Below are 24307 nucleotides of genomic sequence, written 5' to 3'. Positions count from 1 at the left end.
TCTCTATTTCATGGCATTTAATATAAATCATATTTATATTAAATTTAACAACTATGAATCACATTCATAGAAAATGTATTTAAATCCCATTCAAATATTTATTTCCTCCAATTAAACTATAACGTATCAAATGCATTATTAACAATTATATCATATATAATTGAACCAATTTAATTATATCATATATAATAAAATTCTCTCTTATTGATTTGAATAATTCAAATTAACCCAAAAACTGATTCTCAAATAAATCCTTTTGAACTACCAAGGGGACCTATGAACCTGCAGTTTGAAGCTCCAACAGTACGCGAATAATTAATTAAACTCTTTAAATACATAATCCACCATCCATTAACTGTCGGACACTCCACTAAAGACCGACAACTGTATTCTTCGCACTATAGATATATTCCTATGTCCATTGGATATAACCAGTCAACAATACGAGGACCATTCACAAATTGCTCGTAAGTACAGTTGAGTCAAATTATCATTTTGCCCATGTAGTTACATCTAACTCCTTAAGTACCACTGATCCCTCTAATGAACAATAAATAGATCATAGTCCCACTATGACTAAACCCCTCTCAGGTCAGGAGAGGGTGTGGCATCACATTGTTCAAGACCCTGAATCAGCCTTTAAAGGAGCAATTTTTCTACTTACTTCTGCTTAGGGGAAGGAGTGAATTATATCTTGTGTAGCTATGTTCCCAGCTCTCCAATCAGATGAATCCTCAAAATGGTAGGCTTGTTGAGTAGGCGATCTGGCCATTCTCACCCATACAAATCAAAGGACCGCCTTCATAGGCAAGAGTTCACAACTCACTTAGGATTAAGGTCATGTTACCTATAGTCATCCTAGTGAAATGAAAGTCTCTATTATGAACGGTATTATATAATGAGACTAAATATTTTGTGGTCTGGTCTTATACAAACTCCTTTATATAGAATATCCCCGCTCGGATGTCTAATACATGAATGATCAGGATCAGATCATTTATAGCACTTTACAACATTTGTAACACCTACAAAGAGGGTCATACTTGTAGTGTCACTAGGATAAGGTACCTAGCCTTATCCATCTACTACAGACCATTTAGGTTATCACTTAAACATGATCCACCTGTATGTCTCCACATATATGTTTAAGTTACAACGATAACCTTGGATGTTAGTTTATTGGTTTGTGGTTAATACAACTAAAATATCACATATTTTATAGACAAAGTGAATAAAAATATCATATATTGTTAATCACATAAGAGTTTGTTCATATCATGTTTACAAACTATAGAACCCTGTGAGATTTAGGGCATCAACCCCAACACCCAACACATTTGCTTGAGGCTAATCCTAAGAATTGGAACCACATTCAAGATTGTGTCTATTTGTAGGCTACCCCAAAGGAACGAAAGGTGGTTACTTTTTTTATCCTAAAGAAAACAAAGTGTTTCTATCGACAAATGTCACTTTTCTTGAAGAAGGCCACATAAAGAAGCACAAGCCCATAAGTAAGATTGTGTTGAATGAAATTTCTAAAGAAACTACTGAATCTTCAACAAAAGTTGTTGAAGAACCTAGTACCTTAACAAAAGTTGTTGAAGTAGGATCATCTAGTAGGTCAAATCCACCTCAAGTGTTGAGAGAACCTCGACGTAGTGGGAGGGTTTCGAACCCACCCATTCACTATATGGGTTTAAAAGAAATCTGGGCTATGGTAGCTGATGGCGAAGTTGAGGATCCATTGTCTTACAAGAAGGCAATGGAGGATATTGACAAAGATGAATGGATCAAAGCGATGGATCTCAAAATGGAGTCTATGTACTTCAATTTCGTATGGGATCTTGTAGATCAACTTGATGGGGTTAAATCTATAGGTTATAAATGGATCTGCAAGAGGAAATAGAGTGCTGATGGGAAGGTACCTTCAAGGCTAGATTAGTGGCAAAGGGTTATACCCAGGTAGAGAGAGTTGACTATGAGGAGACTTTCTCACCTATTGCCATGTTTAAGTCTATCAGAATACTCTTGTCCATTGCTTCATATTATGACTATGAGATTTGGCAAATGGATGTCAAAACTGCCTTTTGAATGGCAATCTTGAGGAGACCATTTATGTGGAGCAGCCCGAAGGATTCATAACCCAAGGTCAAGAGCAAAAGGTTTGCAAGCTTAATCTATTTATTTATGGACTGAAGCAAGCTTCTCGATCTTGAAACATAAGGTTTGATACTGCGATCAAATCTTATGGATTTGATCAAAAAGTTGATGAGCCTTATGTATACAAAAAGATCATCAACAATTCAGTAGTTTTTCTAGTGTTATATATAGATGATATCTTACTCACTGGAAATGATGTAGGTTTACTGACTGAAGTTAACAATGCTAGCGACCCAATTCTAAATAAAAGATTTGGGAGAGACTCAGTTTGTTTTGGGTATTCAAATCTTTGGAGATCGAAAGAACAAAATGCTAGTTCTGTTTCAAGTATCGTATATTGACAAGATGCTTGTCAAATATTCGATGTAGAACTCCAAGAAGGACTTATTGCCTTTCAGGCATAAAATAATGTTGTCTAAGGAACAATGTCCTAAGACACCTCAAGAGGTTGAGGAGATGAGACGGATCCTCTATGCATCGGTTGTGGGCAGCTTGATGTATGTGATGTTATGTACTAAACTTGACATCTGCTATGCAGTAGGGATAGTCAGTAGATATCAATCTAATTGTAGATTAGATCACTGGACCTCCGTTAAAAACATCCTCAAGTATCTATGGAGAATGAGAGACTACATGCTCGTGTATGGTTCTAAGGATTTAATCCTTACGGGATACACGGACTCTAATTTTTAGACTGATAAGGATTCTAGGAAATCCACATCAGGATCAATGTTCACTCTTAACGAAGGGGCAGTAGTATGGAAAAGCACCAAACAAGGGTGCATTGTTGACTCCACTATGGAGGCTGAGTATGTAGCGGCTTGTGAAGCTACTACAGAAGCTGTTTGGCTCGAAAAATTCGTGACTGATCTGGAAGTTGTTTCATACATGTCAAAGCCCATCACACTTTATTGTGATAATAGTGGTTCTGTGGCTAATTCCTGAGAGCCTAAGAGTCACAAGCACGGGAAGCATATAAGCGAAAGTATCATCTCATCCAAGAGATTGTGCATCGAGGAGACGTGATTGTCATGCAGATAGCTTCGGAGCATAACGTTGCTGAACCATTTATAAAGACCCTCACAGCTAAGGTGTCTGAGGTTCACCTGCAGAGTATGGGTCTATGGGACAGGCCACGTCTAGACTAGGGAAAGTGGGAGATTTGTACTGGGCGCATGTTATGCTCTAGTTTATTATTTGTGTACTTTGTATTTTGACTATATTGTGCACCCCACTAGCTTTAGGTCAAGTGGGAGATTGTTGTGGTTTATGCCCTAAATCTCGTAGGGTCCTATAGTTTGTAAATGTATTGAACAAACTCATTGTTTATTTAATAAAATATATGATATTTTATTCAAACTCATTGTCTATTTAATAAAATATATGATATTTTATTCATATTTTAGTTGCATTAACCACAAACCAATAAACTAATATCCAAGGTTATCTTGTAACTTAAACATGTATGTAAAGACATACGGGTGAATCATGCTTAAGTGATAACCTAAATGGTCTGTAGTAGATGGATAAGGTTGGGTACCTTATCCTGGTGATATTACGAGTATGACCCGTTTTGTAGGTGTTACAATTGTTGTAAAGTGCTACAAATGATATGATCCTGATCATTCATGTATAGACATGTGAGTAGGGATATTCTATACAAAGGAGGATATTCTATACAAAAGAGTTTATATAAGACCGGACCACGAAATATTTAGTCTCATTATATAACTCCGTTCATAATAGAGACTTTCATTTCACCAAGATGATCATAGGTAACATGACATGAATCTTGAGTGAGTTGTGAACTCCTACCTATGAGGGTGGTTTTTTTATTTGTATGGGTGAGAGTGGAAAGATCACCGACTCAACAAGCCTATCATTTTGGGGATTCATCTGATTGGGGAGTTGGGAACACAGCTACATAAGAAGGAATTCACTCCTTCCCCGAGGTCGGGGTAAGTAGATAAATTGCTCTCTTAAGGGCTGATTCCAGGGCTTGAAAAATGTGGCGTCACATCCTCTCCTGGTTCGAGAGGACTTTAGTCATAGTTAGACTATGATCTATTGTTCATTAGAGGGATCAGTGGTACTTAAGGAGTTAGATGTAACTACAGGGGCAAAACGGTAATTTTAGTATTATTGTACTTACGAGCAATTTATGAAATTTCATCGTACTGTTGATTGGTTATATCCAATGGACACAGAAATATATTTGTGGTGCGAAGAGTGCAGCTATCAATCTTTAGTGGAGTGCGCGACAGTTAACGAATGATGAATAATTTAATTAAAGAGTTTAATTGATTATTCATGTACCGTTGGAGCTTCAAGCTATAGATCCATGAGGTCTCCTTGGTAGCTCAATAGAAATAAATGAGAAAAAGTTTTTGGATTAATTTAAATTGTTCAAATTAATAGAGGGATTTAATTATATATGATATAATTAAGTTATTTTAATTATATTTGATATAATTATTATAATGTATTTGATACATTATAGTTTTAATGAGAGGAAATAAATATTTGAACATGATTCAAATATTAACTATATGAATTGAATTCATAATTGTTAAATTTAATATAAATGTGATTTATATTAAATGTCATAGAAGATACAATATTAAAACTATAGGTTATATTGTATGTGGTACAATATTAAAACTATAGGTTATATGTTATATTTGATATAAGATATGATTTAAAATATATATATATATCAATTGTTATTTTAATTTAAAATGAGGGAGGAAGTTCCACCCACTTATTTTTTGCTTTAGAAAGTGATGAGAGAGTCTTCTTCTTTGTGACACACACTGTGAGAAAGACAGAAATAGTTCTGTGAGTTTTGAGTTGTTAGTGAATGTTTTCAACTCGTACTTCTCTCTAGTCAAATCGAATTCCCTCATTCCAAAATAGTTAGAGCCCACCACTTCTGGGTTCTTTGCCTGAGAATACCGAGGAAACCATTGTGGTAGTATTAGTATACTATTCAAGAGATTCTTGAAGAAAGTCTTCAAAGGTATGGGTTTATGAAACATTAAGTGTTTCTTTTGTTAAAGCATTATGTAATTTATGTAAATGCATATCTTGTTCTTTATTTACCCTAAAAACTTACATTAAATGAAAAATGGGAATTGGGACAATCTTGCTTCCGTTGAAGGCTTTCTTCTTTTTGAGTTCCTTCACTCAACTCCTTGGCCATAATACATCCTTAGAGAATCACCTTTAGGAGACTAAACAATTAAACACATGTGTCTAAGGCTAATTTAAATCTTAGATGAATAAGCATGCAATTTTAATTATTCTTTAGGCATAGCCGTATTTCTAAGGGTCGAGCAAAATCCTATGTCTAGGTTTTTCCCTATATTTCTTTTATGAAAATCATTATTATTTAACCCTTTCAATATTAGACTCAACATTATATGTCAACCTTAGTGATGAAACTAAGTTAACAATATGCATAAATCAATAAAAACAAAAGTGAACTAAGCGTGTTGAGCAAAAGTAATGAGATATATGTAGGGCTTTTAGTCCATCCTCAGGGTATCCATGCATTTTAGTTCCAAAATGATGCTTAGCTTATAATGAAGAATAAAGAATTCAAGAATTAAATAATAGAAAAATTCATATTACTAATGAATAGAAAAGAATGTAAAATTTGTTCTAATGTGGGTAAAGAAAAACAGTAAATAAAAGCATAAACTAACTATTGTAAAAGTTGAGAGAAGTACAAGAGAATGAAGGAAGAAAGGACAATAAAAACTCTCCAACTTTCTTCTTAATCTAGCTAAGTTCAAACGCTTTGGAGATGAACAATTGCGTGCAATTGTTCTTTCGAATCAAGTATTATAAGAGATGCATATATTGAGAGAAGACTTAGCACGACTTCCTAGAACATTGCACATCAATTAAATGGAAATAAAGGTAATTTGATCTATTTTGGTCGAAAGAATATGCAAATTCTGAAAAATCTAGAACATTCTATTTTTGCCAGATGCGGTCTCAACTTGGGCGCATATCTAACTCTTTTCAATTACTCTATATTCTGTCATCTAAAAGCTTGCAGTCGCATTTTGGGCACATTTTTTTATAGTTTTCTACCGATGACATAAAAACATAAAACTAACTCATAATTTGACTATTTATTGTACATATGTTATATTATTTCACTAATCAAGGCTAAGACACATATTTAACTTATCTTTACATAAGATGACTCATAAAACTATCTAATAGAACATTGAACACATGTTTTTTTACTCGATAACTTATGCCTTTTAAGTCCGAATAACTCACCTAAGGGGGAGTTAATCTTCTTTTTTTCTAAATAAAAACTTAGTATGGTTGTATCGACATTCATAGCACGTGCATTTTAGTAATAAATTGAGTATATCAATATTATATCAGCACTCGTTCATCATTTAGGTATAACATCGATTTATTAACCTCCATAAAACATGCATTTTAGTAGACATCACTCATTTCAATTATATAAAGTATGAAATAGTGAAGTGTATTATACTCAAGAAAAAAATAATAAAGTGTATCAGTAGTATACCCGTATAAATACAACCTTCATTTAAATTAAATACATTTCAAATTTAAAATGTATTTTTGAATCTCCACTAAATTTGGATACTTCATGTCACACTTTCTAACTGCCATAAATTTGGTAAACACATGCATTATATTCAACAAATAAATAATTAATACATGTGGATATCCTTTTTTATAATTCAATTTAATATGACATAATACAGAACAAGCATGATTAAACAACAAATTATAATCCAAAACAATCACGATTAAATAACAAACTATTTATCATCCAATTACTAATAATATAATGAACCCATCCGCCTAAAATAATAATAATAATAACAACAATAATGAACCCATCATAAATAAAATATTTTGCCTATAATAATAATAATAATAATGAACCCATCATAAATCAAATATTTATTTCCAATATCATATAACTCAAATATTTCAACATTAATAACCAAAGAATATCCAAGATCAATAATGCCCTCAATCCTTCAAATCGTAAACACGCCATGGTTAATATTTTATAATAATAATAATAGTAAGTTAGAAAATTTCCCTTAATTAAAAAATAATGATAAATAATAGGGTTAATTAGATTTTTGGGGGTGGAATTTCATTTTAATTAGGTAAAAGGGGTGTTTTCAACTTATTTAGGTAAAAGGGGTATTTTTTCTGTCTTTCTCAAGAGACACATGCTGGATTATTTTATTATTTTTTTCCGCGCATGAATTCATTAAAAAAAAAAAGAATGTGTCTCTTCAAGAGATGCATTCTTTAAAAAAATAATAAGAAGAATGAGAGACGCATTCATAAATAATAATAATAAAAAAATTGACTTTTATTTTTTTCATTCTTTTAACAATCCTAAAATCAACTCTTTCATTACTTATGTTTTTTTACGATTAATAATATTTCATTTGTTTAATTCTAAATCATTGTTACCTACAATCAACTATCTCACTAATCTCGTTTTTTATTTTAATAGTAATATTACTAGTTTTTTAACAGTATAAACAATAATGTTACTTTGAGATTAAGAAATTTCTATGATTGATTTGATATATTCAATATTAATTTTTAATTTCAAATTATTGTTTTTGTTTAAAGTTGTTAGAAACTTATGCAAAAATATAAATATTAATTTTCAACTATTGTAAATAATATTCAAGGTTCTTTAGGATGTATTGTAGACTGCAAGTGCATTTTCGTGTTTGAATTTCATTAATAAATTTAATTATATGTATAATTTTCTTTATTCACGACTAGAAGAAGATCCTCTATTACACCTAGATCGATCATGTTGAGTCACATAGTGGCCACGATTGCCACGACCTCTTACACTTGATGGTTGGCTTTCCTCTGTAAAGTGTATACCCTCACCACGATGTCGGTATGTCACATACTGGTCATGGACATCTGGATGGACATGTGAAGTTTGTCCTTCTTCCATACTTAGTGTACTGAGAGTTGTTGGAAAAAATTCAAATGTTGAGGGAGAGGACATCATAGAAGTATGTGTAAAATGATCGAGTGGGGTTGTTGGATATTCATTCCAAACATTAGGTCGAATAGGAACATCCTGATGTCTTGTTGGATCACTTTGTTCTTCCATTAGAACATCACCATCGAAATATCGCACTCGATATATAGAGGTGAGTCTACATAAGGTTCTTTTAGCAGATAATGTAAAATTTGGAAGCTTGGCCTGAAAAATAATTGAACAAGTTAATGACTTTAAAATTTATTTTGGTGTGAAATGAAGAAATAAAATCAAACAATCCTTGTAAACAATAAACTCATACTAACAAGTGATAGGATACTCATGCTTTTGTCATGTATCGCCTGCTCACAGTGGAATACCATTCAATATATCCAGGCTCAATATCTACACCATTGTTAATAGGAGGTCCATTAACAACCAAACTTTGATGATTTTTCTAGATTGAAATTTGAGGAGCCAAATATGCAATCCAGTGTCGCTCATGCCTGCCCCTTAGATCATGTGAATGGGGTCGGACGTCTGTATTACAAGGTTGAGGAATTTGTTGCAACATCCCAAATTGACACATCACACGATCTGGGTGATGTCACTCTACAACGAAAAAACATATGAGTGGACATCTGGATATCCATATCTCATTACCATTGAGACAATATGATGACAATAGTTGAATGAGATGACCCAAATAATTTGCATGCATATGTATCAAAATATGAATGAACCAGAAGATTGAAACATTATCAATATATGATATATGAATGAATAAAATATTACCTGGTTAACCATATGCGTATCTAATATGTACCTATACTGTACTAGAACATGTGTCGGTGCTCTAATTATAGAATAGTTGTCATTCCATCTACAACAATCAGAACTTGAATTTTAGCTATTAGTATTTTATAATGAACACAACAATAATAAGGTAAATATGCTTACCATACTGCAAGTGGTCTGTCATCTAAGTTGTTCTCATATCGATGGAGTTATCGAGGTGCTAAAAGAGGAAATCGATCCCATGCCCAAATCTGCAGCAATAGAAGTGGGCCTGCAATGTCTTTGTCATCTATAACTACACCCTTGCATAGTTGCCTATATAACCATGCAAGACATTCAGCCCCCAACTGTAAGTCCCGGCAACATCAAAATCTATTAAGAGAGAAAGATACATTAGGTACACTCTACTGTTGGATTTGTTGGGAAATACCAATCCTCCAATCAACGTGAGAATATATGCTCGAGCATATCGTTGCAGTTCCTTTTCATCTGCATTATCTGGTAGATAGGCAAAGTTGTTAAATTGGTCAGCTAACCATGGCAGGCTAAGACGACCTCCCTTAAGAACGGCGTCATTCATGGTTACGCCTAAAAGAAAGGCATAAAGTTGTTCACAGTCATAATTTAGTGACCCGATCAATGGTCTTCCATTAATCGGTAGTCCAAATTGGATAGCTACATCTTGAAGTGTAATCGTACACTCTCCATGCAATATGTGGAAAGTGTGTGTCTCCTACCGCCATCATTCTACTAATGTCGTTATCAGATGCCAGTCTAGTTGTATAAATTTGATACAAGAGACTCTGAATAATCATGCAGCTCGTAGATAATTCAATATACGAGGGTCTGGGTCCTCTTGCCTTCGAATAAGAGCCTCTCGTCACCAACAATGGATAACACCAATATGCTCGTCTTCCCAAACAGCTTCGGATCTATGGCTGCATTGTAAGTACTAAACTGAGTCATTTATGGCCTTATGATAACACCCTCGTCCATCTGATCCCATAAAAACTATATTAATGTGTTATTACTATTTTTATAAAGGAATGTTTTTTTAAAAAATAAAGGAATGTTTTTTTAAATAATATCCACCTTTAACAAAATAATAATAATAATAAGTAGATACAAAATCATGATGAATATTGTTAATAAAGACATGCGTCATCATTTGACCATAAATCAATGATAAATATTCTTTTATATTGACATGAATCTTTGTTTTTTGATTATCATAAAATTTATAATATTAAGATAAATAATCCAAGATAAATTGACTAGATAAACCATAAATATATCAACAACAATAACAATAATACTAACAATAACATTAACATTCAAACATTCAATATTCAATAATCAATACATCATTCCAAATAATAGTAAATAACTATATATATAACCTTTGAATGACTTGATTGTAGAGTTTTTCTCAGAAATAATAGCCACTGTAAACAAAAAAAAAAAATTAATACAAAATTATGGACATTTTACATTAATCCACTATAAAATAAATTCTCCAATTAATCCATTATAAAATAAAACGTTTATATGTATGTATGTATATATATATATATATTTTAATTTTCCTAAGTCAGTCACATGGGATTTCACTAATTTTTAATTTTTAGGTTTGTTCAATATCATCTAATCTCTTTTCAATAATATAGACTCTAGAAAACTGAAGATATAAATTTGACGTTAAAATCCTATTCCATATTTATTTTTGTTTTAATCCATTTATCATTAAACATTTAATAGCATAGGTTTGTGTAGAATTTAATGCTTGATTTGTTACATTACTTTGAATAATAGTTATAAGATATAAACATTTACTCATTAGATAAATAAATAAGGATGTAATTTACACCAATACCACTATTAACTTTAAATTCTTATTTAAATATCTATTTTAAGATTTCATTTTCTTTCTTTAATTCGTTTTAGTTTTTTTTTCTTTTCTCCACAAAATAAAGTAATATCACTATTTTTTTTTCATTAGGAACATATTCTTAATTTTACATTTAAAACTACTAATAAATTTTAAAATCTTGGCAAAATAAAAAAAGATGTTTGATTATGCTCCTAATTGCAAACCTTTTTTCTTTTACATGTGATAGATATAGATAGGTATTTGATGTGAATGGTAGTTTTTTAGATAATATTAGATTTTTTTCTTTGAACGTGAATTAAAGATAAATTTTGATTTTTAAAAATTTGAGTTAGATTATTTTTACTAAAAGTATGGAGAAAATGTGATTTTTTTTTCTTGTAAAAAAATCTTTCATTTTATATGTGATGCTAAAAGATATCGAAAATGTGATTTTTATTATTTTTCTCTTACGTATGATGCTAAAAAAAAAGAGAAAAATAAATTATTAATGATTTCAAATGTAAAATTTTTCTCTTTCAAAGCTAATCATTTCAATATGAAAAAAAAATAATACCCTATTTATCTAAATAGTTTTAAAAGTGTTTTTTTGTCTAATTATATTTGTAAAGTACCTTATTTTTCCAATTAACCTGTTATTACATTTGATTTTGAATTTATTAGGTCATTGATTTAGTAAATTTTTTTAAAAGATCTAGAATCATTTAGAAGTCTAATAAGCTATTTTTAATAGTCAACCCGAACATATATAATACAATGTTAATCATATGTAATTCTCTCTTATGAAAATCTATGAAATTAAACCAATATAAAAAAAAGTATGAGAATCAATACAAAAGAAATTAACCCACTATAAAAAAATATATCAACTTATTAAAAGAAAAATATTGCACCTTACCAAAAAAAAACTTTTAATGATAATTTGTAGAACTTTTTTTTAATATAATATCTACTGTAAACAAAATAAACATTAAAAAAATCAGTAAAGATTATAAAAAACTTAATTTTTTGTTAAATAACAAAAATATATCAACTTACCAAATAAAATACCACACTGAAACAAATTAATAATATGAAGGTGGAAATTGCGATGGCCGTTAAATTTGAAATGAGAAGAAAATATGAGGAGAAAACATGAAGATGGAAGTTTGATTCTTGGGTGTTTGAAAATGAAGGCAGATCAGTATTTGAAAATAAAGAAGAAGGTGGAGAAATAAAGGGAAAAAAATAGGATTCTTGAGTGTTTGTTATTTGTAAAGGAAGAAGATGAAGAAATGAAGGGGATTTTTGGGGTTTTAAGTTAGAAATGAATGGGAAGAAAACAACGGAAGAAGACAAAAGTCGTGTCTATTATTTTATTTTATTTTTTTTAATGAATTGAAAAAATAATAAAATAATCCAAAAAGAGACATTTGGATAAAGACAAAAAAACACCCTATTTTGCCTAAATAAGTTGAAAACACCCCCTCTTACCTAATTAAAATGAAATTTCACTTCAAAAATCTAATTAACCCATAATAATACAATAAACTACCATGCATATTTGAAAAACACTTGCGTAATCCAACCTTAAAAAAATAAAAAATAAAAAAATAATAATAATCATCTCGGGTAGGAAAGTATTTAATTACGGTTAATTACAAATTTAGGGTTAGCCTAGGTTATTTTACGGAAATACTTGAATCTAGATTTTCATGATATATGAAAAATGACAATAATATTTTTACACTACTTTACTTTTCCATGGCTGCCATCACAGGAAACTACCATTGATAACTATTGTCATTTACCACTAGGAACCATTAACGATCAAGTCGCCCACTATCGACAGTAATTAACAATAGATATTGGCAACTTTCGATAACCACCATCGTCATCCGCAACAAACAACCATTACCAGTGGCATCGTCACCTACTGCCAGTGACAATCCAGTACCACCTCATGTTGGTAACAACCATCGACAACCACTCTACTTACCATCAATAGTGATCGACTAGTCATAGTGTTTTAAATATAAATTTAAAGTTAATGGTTTATATTGTTTTATAGTTGTGTCTTGTATAGTAATTTGACATTTGTAGAATCATTTTGTATGCGAGTAAACCAAATAAATTTGCATATAAACACACTTTTGAGTGTAACCAAACATACGAGTCTTAAAAGAAAATACATTATTGAAATACACTTTGGCACACAAATTAAATTTTTAGAAATGAGTATAAAAAAAGTGTTGAAGATTTTCTCTCTTTTTTTCTCCTTTTTTAAAACAAATAGTGTTTAGAAATTTATTAGACACATTTTAAGGTAAATAAATATTAAAAAAAACGGATGCATAATCAGCCTTAACGATAATGGTAAAGAATATATTAACATTATAGCATGATTCCAAAGTGAACATAGCTTAAATAACATCTAATATGTATTAGTGATCAAGTTATTTATGGTTTCGAGTACAAAAAAATAATCATAGCATACTGGAAGAAAAATAACATAATACAAAAATATAAATACATAAATGTTTAGCAACAATCCATAGGTTTGTAGATATTTTATTAAAATGGTGTATTATCTTCTTTTTTTTATGGTCGAAAATATTTTAAAGTTCTAGGGGAAATATCAGTTTTAATTAAAAAGAAATTTTTTGATGATATATGTCTAAATTTTGAGCTAAATTCAAGATGGTTCATGTCCAAAAAATTATAAGATATACATTTAGTATGCAATTGATAGGACTTAGGCAAAAGCAATATCAAATTTTTTGTAGTTTATTGAAATTTGTAAGTTTTTGTAACATTATTTAATGATTGATTATGTGCATTAATCAAACTATTTGTAATGCAAAACTTGTCCAAACTAGTGTGTTTTTTTCTTTTGAGTTTTCGAATTATCTTATATTAATATTAGTAAATTTTGAATAGAGGGTAAAAGTTGCAACACTTGGATAAATTTAAAGTCTAAATTAATGAAATAAAAAATTTAGGCTAAAAATTGAAACAACTTAACTAGTGTAAAGATAGAAATGTCCATTCTCTATGTGAGGACAGAGTCTTGCGAGAACCTATCCTTAAATAGAGAGGGGAATGGAAATAGAAAAAATATTTCGAATTGAACTAAAATGAGAATTTCTCGTCTTTATTCTTGTTTTTTCTTATTTTATTTTTTAATATATTTTGTAACGGTGAAGAATGAAATAGAAAGCAAGGACGAGAAAGTCATTGCGACGTTCACCATGGAGAAATGGTAATGGGCTCAATTTAGAGGGCCAACAGATGGGCCCAAAAAGCCCATAGAAGCCATAGCCCTCTTATAATAGGTCCCTACCTACACAAAACAGAGATAGGAGGAAGACGGCTGCCGCTTGATATTTACTTGTGATTTAATTATTCCGGTTAAAATACGATTTTAGTCTCCATATTTACGCATTATTTTAATTTTAGTACATGTGGTTTTAAATATCTAATTTTAATCTGTATATTTTTTTAACAAGTATTAAATTTAGTCAAGAGTTAATTTTTGTCAAAATTGATTAAATAATAATTATAATTTTGATCTGAGAAATTACATTAGGGGGATATATTTAAAAAAGTTTATAAAGAAAAGAAGAAAAGACTTATAGATAATAGATTTTTTTTTTTATAAAATTAACTATTAACCAAGGTTTAAAATGTCGATAAATATTTCTAGAAATAGTATAAAAACAAGAAATTTATAAAAAAAAAAATTGATAAATAAATATTTATGCTTTTAAATTAAATTAGCATGTTAATCATTTATATTATATTTATATTAGCGATGTTTCGTGTTTTCTTTTTCTTTTTTCTCATAATATTATAGAAATTTCAAATGTCAATAAAAAAATAATATTATAAACTAAAAGACTAGACGTAGAAATTAAATTTAAGATTTATTGAAATATATCACATGTTTGGTTCAAAGAGTTTGTGTGGGCCTCTGTAGCTAAATAACATCAATTTTATAACTTATCAACTTTTTGTAATGTGGACCCCACAATCAAACAATTTAGGACATATTTGATGGTAATTCTAAAATAAAAATCACTTTTATTATTTTTTAAATCACTCTTGAACATTCGTTTAGGTTCCGTTTGGTAACTATTTGATTTTTTTATTTTTGTTTTTAAAAATTAAATCTATTTCATCCACATTCCTTATAATAATTTACATATTTTAAGTACAATAGTTTAATTCTTAGCCAAATTTCAAAAACAAAAACCACTTTTTGAAAACTACTTTTTTTAGTTCTCAAAATTTGGCTTAGTTTTTTAAACCATTGGTGAAAGACTAAAAAGTAGATAACAAAAGAGAAATTTGGAGGTGAGAGTAGTGTTCATAGACTTAATTTAAAAAAAACAAAATAATTACTAAACGGGATCTTAGTGATCTAAAACCAATTTTGATGGTATGAAAATTATATTTAAAAATGTAAAATTAAATACTAAATTAACTTTGATTGGTTAGATATGAATTTCAATGATTTTGAATAAGATATTTAACCCTTTCAAAATCACTCCCAAATATGTATTTCACTTCTTGCTTCAAACGATGTCGTAGAAATTAAAATTGAATATTTGAAAGTCAGAGGACTAAAACTGAAAAAGTCTCATAATAGAGGGGCAAAATGATATTTCAGAGAATAATTATTTATTACATTAGCACGAGGAGGCGACAGTGAGGGACCCTCTCCAAAAATCTCACTTCCAATTCACATTTCTCTTTTTCGCTTCCTAACTTCCATAACTGCTCTGCTTTCCATCACGAAACTCATCTTCATCTTCATCTTCCTCCGATGAAGTCCAAGAAGCGAAGGCCAAATCCTAAACAAGAATCCCACTCTCCGCCGAAGAAGAAGCTCCGTTCTCAGCTTCCACGCCGCAAACGCCCTCGGATTTCTCCTTTTTTCTGCTCTTTGGACTCCGATTCCCCTGCTCCTTCTAACACCTTTGCTTTTGATTCTTCTTCCTTTGCTGCCGCAGAATCCAGCTCCACTTCCTTCAACGCAGCCGGACCTGAGGTTTCTAGCCAACTCAACGCGTGTTTTGGATTTCAGAAGCCGAATTTGAGGAAGAGACGATTTGATTCGGTTGGAGTTAATTTGGATGTAGCTTCGAAGAAGGAGGTTGGAGTAGGGAGTAATGTGGAAGTGTCTGAATCTTCTTGTGTTGAATCAAATTCTGGAGTTGATTTTGGTGTTCTCGGACAAAGCACTAGCTCGAGGTTAATGAGTAGGAGCGATTTTAGGAGAACTATTGACAAAAATGAAGATCCAATCGATCAAGCGGACAACGGAGTTGTGACGTTTCAATTGACGGATGCTGATGTCTCGTCGAAGCTTTGTGGAAAGCGAGCTGTGCCACTCACTCCTTGTGTGGAGTCTTGCGCTGAATCTATCTTTCAGAGTGTTTGTTCGTTCGAAGAGAAAGGATTAGAAATTGAAGATAATAGACTATGGGAATTTCAGTTACCAGAGCTACCGAGAAATGAGATCAATGAAACTTTCGCTGTTTCGAAGTCGGATTCGACAATAGAACAGTGGCCTAACAGCTTGAACTTTGAATCGGATCTTGCTTGCACGGAGCAATTCTCTTACGAGGATGTTTCGGAATACTCTAGCCAGGCGTTGTCCGAGCTTCAGTCAGCTATTCTATTGGAGACATCCGATGCGGACTGCTCAGATTACACTCCTTCAATTTTTTTGGAATCCGGAAGCGAATTTTCAGAGAAATCGAACGAAGACGCAGCTCCTTCGTCAACATTTAGCATGTTGCTGCAGTACAGACGCGAATTTCTAAGCTTAAATGCCTCTCCAGACATCCGAACTAGCTCGTCTATTGAAGAAGAGAAAGTAGATCAATCTACGGTAATTCGCTATTTTCATTCTTTCTTGGCGTTTCATTTGCCGCAAACCTGCAGCTAATCAAACAACTTATATATATTTTTTATTTAATTGATTTTAAATTAGATTTTGAGATTCGAAGAATTGGACGATGAACAAGCCTATCGAATGATCAGAAATAGAGAAAGACGCCAATTGATTATTCGCGACTACATAGAGGAGTATCGGTCCACGACGGATTATGGCGATCTCATTCTCCAGCAACGGTCAAATATGATCCAATGGATGGTTGAAGTAAGTCCTTGATTTCAAACCACCGTGTTTCTCTCAATAATTCTTGAATTAGCATGAGATATTGCAACGGTCTTCCAATTTCATCGTTAATAGCTTTGGTATTCTGAGAAATTGGAACTGTATAGTATATAGAGATAGTTTGAGGCACTGTCTATCATATTTCAATTTGAACTGCATCGCTAATTAGTTCTTAACATGTCATAAAATGAGTTCCCTTGCCTTATTTGATATGAAACTTTGTCCAACAATGTACTTAATTTCTTGGAATTGGCAATCCTAACAATGTGATTTACTAATGAGAATTACAAAGTCATTACTATGATCATACTTTTCGCTACTTAAAGCCAGCAGTTCATGATTTTGCACCTGTTACATCTCGTTGTTATAAGCTCTTTCTAACGAATGAGGCCTACCACACACACAAGGCATCTTGAATTAGCCAAGTTTAACTGATTTTTCATTTCATTTCTTACTTCTGCTTGGATACATTATCTGTATTTTTATCTTAATAATAGTATGCAGATTTATAACTGCTAGTGGATGTTAGGATTTTCTTAGGAAGACTTCAATATAGTTGCATTTTCATCATCTGTTCTAGTTCATGGAATACGTTCTTTATAATCTCTTTTAATTCCTTTTCATGCGTTAAGGCTTGTCATCAATCAGTTAGGTCAAACTTATTTACATTATGTAGCTTTATTTTGTTGAATGATGCAGCGATCGAGAGATTCGAAACTTCATCAGGAGACGACATTTCTAGGAGTTGCCCTCTTTGACCAGTTTCTGAGCAAAGGATTCTTCAAAGCTGGAAGACAACTTCAAATTCTGGGCATAGCCTGTCTAACTTTGGCGACTAGAATTGAAGAAAATCAGTCATACAGCTGGTAACTTTTGAATCTCTCTTGTCTATTTGTCTCCATCTCGGTTTTACTTATATAACAAGTATGGTTCCTTATCTACTATAACTTGTACTTAACTGCGTTAGTCTATATATGATGAATACTGCTAGGAAACCAAACTGTATGCCAATTGGTCTTCTTGTCTCAATCCAAGGGTGTAAAATTCAGTAAGTTGGGTTCAAATGCTAATTAGTACTAGAAATAATAATCAGAAAAAACTGTATAGAAGAACTTGAATCTTATAGTCTTGAATGTTTTTCTTAAGTTCCACGTGTCAGGCCTGAAATCTTTGCGTTTACATGGACAAAATAACGTTGTGATTATATCGTAGGTCCTCTTATAGCAATTATGTGACAAATAATAGGCCATATATTAGTGTCGATGCACACCACTCGTATGGTACTGTAGTCGAAATTTGCCATAACAATATCTTCCAGTTCTTGAGTTAACAACTCATGTGCACAGAAGAGACCGAAGAACCACCAAGAAAACAATATATAGCGAACCACTTCTATCACCTGGTCAGACCATCAGACAATAAAATGATGATATATAGAGCTTTAAGTCCAGTCAAATGTAAAACAATTCTTTTTCTTCTCTTTTCTTTCTCAAACTTCCTATTATCTAGTCTTCACTTATCTATGACTTGTAATTTACATGCAAAGTGTTAAATAATGATTTGTCTGTTTCATCAAAGAGAACTTGAGAATTGAGAAGGTAGTTAAGCTGGTGGGTGCCTCCAGCTTGGTGGATATACTTTTAATCTATGATAGTACTCTACTAATTGGTTTTATTTTTGGGCACTTCAGGGTGCAGCAAAGGAATATCCGCGTAGGGAGCAACACGTACAGAAGATCTGAAGTTGTTGGCATGGAATGGCTTGTTGAAGAAGTCCTACAGTTCCATTGTTTCTTGCCAACTGTTTACAACTTCTTGTGGTACATCTTCCTTTCACTAACTTGATCGTTTATGGGAAAGACAAAGTTTTCCAATCCCCTTCGTGCATCCATTGTTAATAAACTCCTTCCATCAACAATTTGAATCTACTGCGAATAGCATGCTTTATTTAATTTTCGTTTGATAATGGGTGTTTGAAAATTATCTTAGGTTCTACCTGAAAGCTGCTGGAGCTGACTTGGATTTGGAGAATCGAGCTAAGAACTTCGCGGAGCTTGTTCTTTCAGACAAAGTCCAATTTTGTTATTTCCCTTCAACTATTGCAGCTGCGGTTGTCATCTTGGCGTCCTTAGGAGAAAAACAAGATGCACCAAGTCAACGAGTCATTGAGGTACTAAATACAAATACCTGCTCGAGAGAGAACTCCTTCTTTATCAATATATTTACCCAATAGAACAAATAAACAAGTATTTTGAAATCTAGAAGAAAATTTAAAGTTTTACGAAAACAGCATAATCTAAATCCAATTATCAGTACACTTATAAATTTCATATTTAGGTTACAGTGTTTGTTCATTTAGGTTACAGCATAATCTAAATGTGTAACCATTTAGTTTTTTGTTTTTGTTTTTGAAAATTAAGTTTATTTCATTCACAATTGTTAATGGTTTACATCCTTCTAAGTACAATGATTGAATTCTCAATCAAATTCCAAAAATAAAACAACTTTTTAAAAACTACTCTTTTTAGTTTTCAAATTTTAGCTTGATTTTTTAAATAATTGGTGGAAAGTAGATAACAAAAGAAGAATTTTTGACGTAGAAGTAGATCTATAAACTTAATTTTAAAAAACAAAATGGTTCCAAATGGGTAATAGTGAAATTTCTGTTGTTAATCTCCCTGAATATTTCTTACTAACTTGAGGAAGGTCTCCTGTTCTCTGAAACCCTTCCATGACCAAAATCTCAGCCTTCTGCTATTCTCATTGAATCAATAAAAAAAGATATATATCCACTCGCAATCTTTTTGAAAACTACTACTATTACCATGCAATTTCTTTCGAAATCTACAATAATAGAAATAACACTAAACTTTCTATGGAACTATCTTATAATATCTGCTGCATTCTGGTTTTGCAGACGCATGTCAGAACAGAAAGCGACGATCTGCCCGAATGTATCGAGGTATAAATAATCAACTAGAAAAACTGATTTATCATTACATAAAACTACTTAGATCTATTTATATTGATTTTTTAAGTATTTAAAAATAACACCTTTTTAATCATTTAAAAAGTCAATCCGAACAACCGACCTTATTTAAAACCAAAGTTACTGACACTATATTAAATTTTAACAGAGCTTGGAGTGGCTATTGAAGTTTTTATGATGGAAGCATCAAATCCTAACAGCAGAAAAAGCAATTTCTGTTTCATTGGCCTTTTGACATATTCTTCCTTCCTCACCACTTAAGACCAGCCTGAAAAAAGCAATTTCTGTTTCATCGGTAAGACATTCAATTCTCTTCCATTCTATCACCAACAAAATGAAAATTTTGATGGATTGTCAAAAATCTCTTTTTGGCCAAATGATCCTATAGTTTTTTTTCTTCAAATTTTTAGACAAAGATTGAGTCAAGAACCTAACCAAGACCTAATTCGTCGGTGTCATTTGTGTATTTAGTGTTGAATTAGAGGTTGTAACGAAACAATGATTACAATGAGATTTTCAATGCTCGACCAATCTAGCTAAAATGTAAGCCATGAATGTCACTCCCAAGCATTCTTCTTGTAGTTGCAATTGACAAATGAGTCGAGCCATCTTATTAGGTTTCGCACTCATTGTTTGATTTTCATTGAAAAATCATTCAAAACAAGTCCTAACTTCCTAAAAGAACTTTAAACATGGGATGAGACAAAAATACAATAAAATTACCCATCTTCCTTTCAAAATATGCCAATTCACATTACCTAAAATTAAAAGAAACTTGGAATATATTTATAAATTACAAAAGTTGAATTAAACAGTATACTATCAAGTATTCAATAAGCAATTTTTCTACTCAAAAGAATGTCACAACATTTCAACATCCAGAGAAGGAACAACTGTAGAAAGAAGTAAACTCTGTAATTGGAGCACCTCTAAATGAAAATGTATAATATCATACAACAATGTGGGGAAGAAGAAGCATTGTAATTCACAAGTGTAGGTTTTTCTTCATGCATATGAATTTCACCAACTTACTGTCTATCTATCTATCTGCTGAATTAACTGGAACAATAGCAGGCTCCCCGGGTAAAGGCTCGTCGAGATGGAGCTCGGCGAAGTTATTGATGATCCCAGTTCTTTCGCGGTATATACTCTCCTTTTTCTCCTCCTCGGCTTTCTCGACTTTTACCTTTGTCATTTGGGTCACTTCCTCAGCAGCTTTTGTAACTGCAGTAACAGCATTTGAAAACCATGCTGCTCCAGTTAACACATAATAATTGCTCATAAGTGCAGTTCCAGCACTCGTTGCCTTCTGCTCGGCAACTGCAAGGGCGGATTTCGTCTTTTCTGTAACTTGGAACATTTCATCCATCTCCCTGACCTTTTCATTCACTACTGCTGTCCCTGCGGTTATTTTTTCGGTTATTCCCATCTTGCGGTCAATGGAAGCGACGGTTGCTGAAGCATTTGATGTCAATTGAAGTCGTTCGTCGAATGCTTTTGCTTTGTTTAGAGCATCCTTCCCCAAGATGAAACCCTTAGCAAGCATTGTACTTACAACATCTTCAGCCTGATTCGGAGCAATCCCGATAACCGTTTGCTTTTTATCCTTCAAAAGATCATTACAATTTAAGAAACAATTTGAAATACCTCTTTGAAGACAAAGACAGGTACTTAATTTTTAGATGCTTCCATTTCATCATTAAGATCCATCAGACAACATGCAAGATTTCAAATCAAATAACGTAATTCGTTTGTGTGTATAAATTCAAGGGACGACAACAATGGAACACGAGACATTTTATGCTCATATTCATGGGGGAATTACCAGGATTGATGACATTGCTTCAGGCGGAAGATGGTAATTCTCGACCAAAGTAATTGTTACAGACAAATCACCAATTTTTGCTCCCTGAAAGATAGAGATAGGTTAACAAAAAACTAACATGAGTATAAGGTTAAATTAAAAATTTGGTCCCCATAGTTAGAGAAAGTTAGAATTTAGTCCCTATCGTTTGACAAAACCTCATCAATAGTTTCTACGGTTTAAAACCATACGAACTAAGTTGTAATTATAAATCATAGGGACTAAATTCTAAGTTTTTCTAAACCATAAGGACCAAATTTGAAATTTAACCCAATTATAATAATAAAAGAGACCAATGTGCCTAATAAAGGAACATACTGTCAAAAGTATTGCTGTATCAGCTCCTTGAGAATCCTTATAAGTAACATAAGCAACCTGAGTATTTTCAGTTTCTCTACACCAAAAAATAATAACAATAAATAAAAATAGTAAAAATAAGGTTAAAATATCATTTTGGCCCATGTATTTTGAAGTTTGTTCAATTTTAGTCCTTGTCCTTTCAACTGTCCAATTTTAGTCTTATACTTTCAATAAATCTTAAATTTAGTCTCTACTACTAGTGTATTGTCAATTTTTCTTTAAAAAAAAATTATTATCTATTAGCACTTTTACTATAAATTCTGGAAACCTATTTACATATCATGAAAATTATTGTTATTATCAAGCCACTTTCCATAAAAACTAACTTTGAGGGACTAAACTTGAGATTCATTGAAAGTATAGGGACTAAATGAAAGTATGAGATCTAAAATTGAACTCCAAAATACAGGGACCAAAATTGTATTTTAACCTAAAATAATCGAATTCTTCAATATGAGACTTCCAAATAAACCAAGAAGATAGAATAGTATCACTAACCTTTGCATTTCAACATATAGGATTTCACCAGAGAATGAGAAGAATTCTTTGATATCTCTCTCAGAAGTAACTTTTGAGATATTGCTGACCTTGACAGTTCTCATCTACATGAAATTTTTAAAAATTAAAAAGAACCATTAAAAATTATAAAGAAATGCAAGTGTTCTTGTTAAGAATATATTTAAAAGATTATACATGGGTTCACCAATCAACCTAAGGTTTTTTATAAAAGAAAATTATTGGTATTTTCACATGATATTAAAAGCCTAAGGTTATGGATTCTAACTCTAGACCCTAAACTTAGATACAAAAGAAATGCTAAAGGATAAATATAAAAGACTAAAGTATGTCATTCAACATATAAGCTCAAAGGTTGATGGTTCAATCCTTCACCTCTATAACTATAGTACTTAAGAAAATGTTATATCTACAAACTTATTTTTGAGCCAATTCGAGCATATCTTAGTGGATAAGACATCACAATTAGGCAATTACCATTCGAAAACTCGATGGTTCGATCATTCAGTACGTAATGGTTGAACTTCATCATACATATCAATTCATGTGTTTTGGGGTTTGGTAGTGATTAAACAGTTTATAATTTGGATTACATTCAGTTCATCATCAAAGTGAAACATAAACTAAGCTGAGATATAGGTAGCTGATTTGATAAACAGAAAATTAATAACAAAAAGAAAAAAGAAAAGTTAAGCATTGATTTCAGTAATGTAATTTCCACTTCAGTTCAACAAGAAAAGTTAGGATTCAGAGAAGGGATAAAGGAAGAGAGTGTTTTGTTGATAAATTCAAATTGTAAGTGAAATTTTGTCGGGAAGTAATCAGAAACCAGAGATCTTGAAAATGGAAAAACCCTAATTTTGTACATTTCAATTGAAATTTCCCCAAATCGCAATTGACGATCAGAAGAAGAAGAAATACTAATGGTAAACATAAATGCGGCAGATCTGAATCAAAGATTTCACAGGAGAAGAAGAAGAAGAAGAAGAAGAAGAAGAAGAAGAAGAAGAACTTACCGACATTTCTGAAAATGAAAGGAAAGATTAGAGACGGAGGAAGATGATGAAATGATTGAAGAGATCCAGCGGCGGAGAGAAGAAGAGAAGAAATGGTTGAGTTGAGGAAGTTCTGGAAACGGATACGGTTTGATTACAAAGCTTTTTCATTTATTCTGAACAACAAAATTTAACTGTTGACTTTATATATATATATTGGTATAACCGGAGCCAACTAGATGAAATTAAATTTTAACCTTTTTTTTTTTTTTTTTTTTTTTTTTTTTTTTTGTACAATGGAGATTAGGGTTGTTCGAGAAAATCTATGATTTAGAAGATTTGATCGATCCGATTGAAGTTGTAAGTTTTGGATTGGGTTTATCAACTCATTTGGATTGAGATTGCTTTTATTTTAGGGAAAACTTATTAAATTAACGGTAATATGAAAAATGGGCATAATTTGATTTTTTATTTTTTTTGTGTTGTTTATTTGTGGTTCGTACCCGTATTGACACCTGGAACTCATTTCCAAATTTCTATA

General features: G+C 31.7%; 2 protein-coding genes across 2 annotated transcripts; one reads left to right on the top strand and one right to left on the bottom strand.

Moving 5' to 3' along the window:
- The first annotated feature begins 15588 nt into the window (after nt 1-15588).
- Nucleotides 15589-20757, top strand: LOC120080889 (cyclin-SDS). The gene is made up of 7 exons (XM_039035555.1): nt 15589-16755; nt 16858-17025; nt 17743-17909; nt 18734-18862; nt 19032-19212; nt 19960-20004; nt 20180-20757. The coding sequence occupies exons 1-7, from the start codon at nt 15685-15687 to the stop codon at nt 20207-20209; spliced, it is 1791 nt and encodes a 596-aa protein (XP_038891483.1). The 5' UTR covers nt 15589-15684; the 3' UTR covers nt 20210-20757.
- Nucleotides 20758-20860: 103 nt separating this feature from the next.
- On the bottom strand, nt 20861-23961 carry LOC120080890 (binding partner of ACD11 1). Its single transcript, XM_039035556.1, has 5 exons — nt 23788-23961; nt 22754-22857; nt 22214-22289; nt 21857-21940; nt 20861-21637 (listed from the first exon to the last, which is right to left on the bottom strand). Exons 1-5 carry the CDS (start codon nt 23791-23793, stop codon nt 21071-21073), a joined length of 837 nt encoding a protein of 278 aa, XP_038891484.1. The 5' UTR covers nt 23794-23961; the 3' UTR covers nt 20861-21070.
- Nucleotides 23962-24307: the final 346 nt, after the last annotated feature.

The sequence above is a fragment of the Benincasa hispida genome, chromosome 7 (assembly GCF_009727055.1).
Source record: "Benincasa hispida cultivar B227 chromosome 7, ASM972705v1, whole genome shotgun sequence".
NCBI lineage: Eukaryota > Viridiplantae > Streptophyta > Magnoliopsida > Cucurbitales > Cucurbitaceae > Benincasa > Benincasa hispida.
This window is presented reverse-complemented; position numbering and strand designations above follow the sequence as displayed.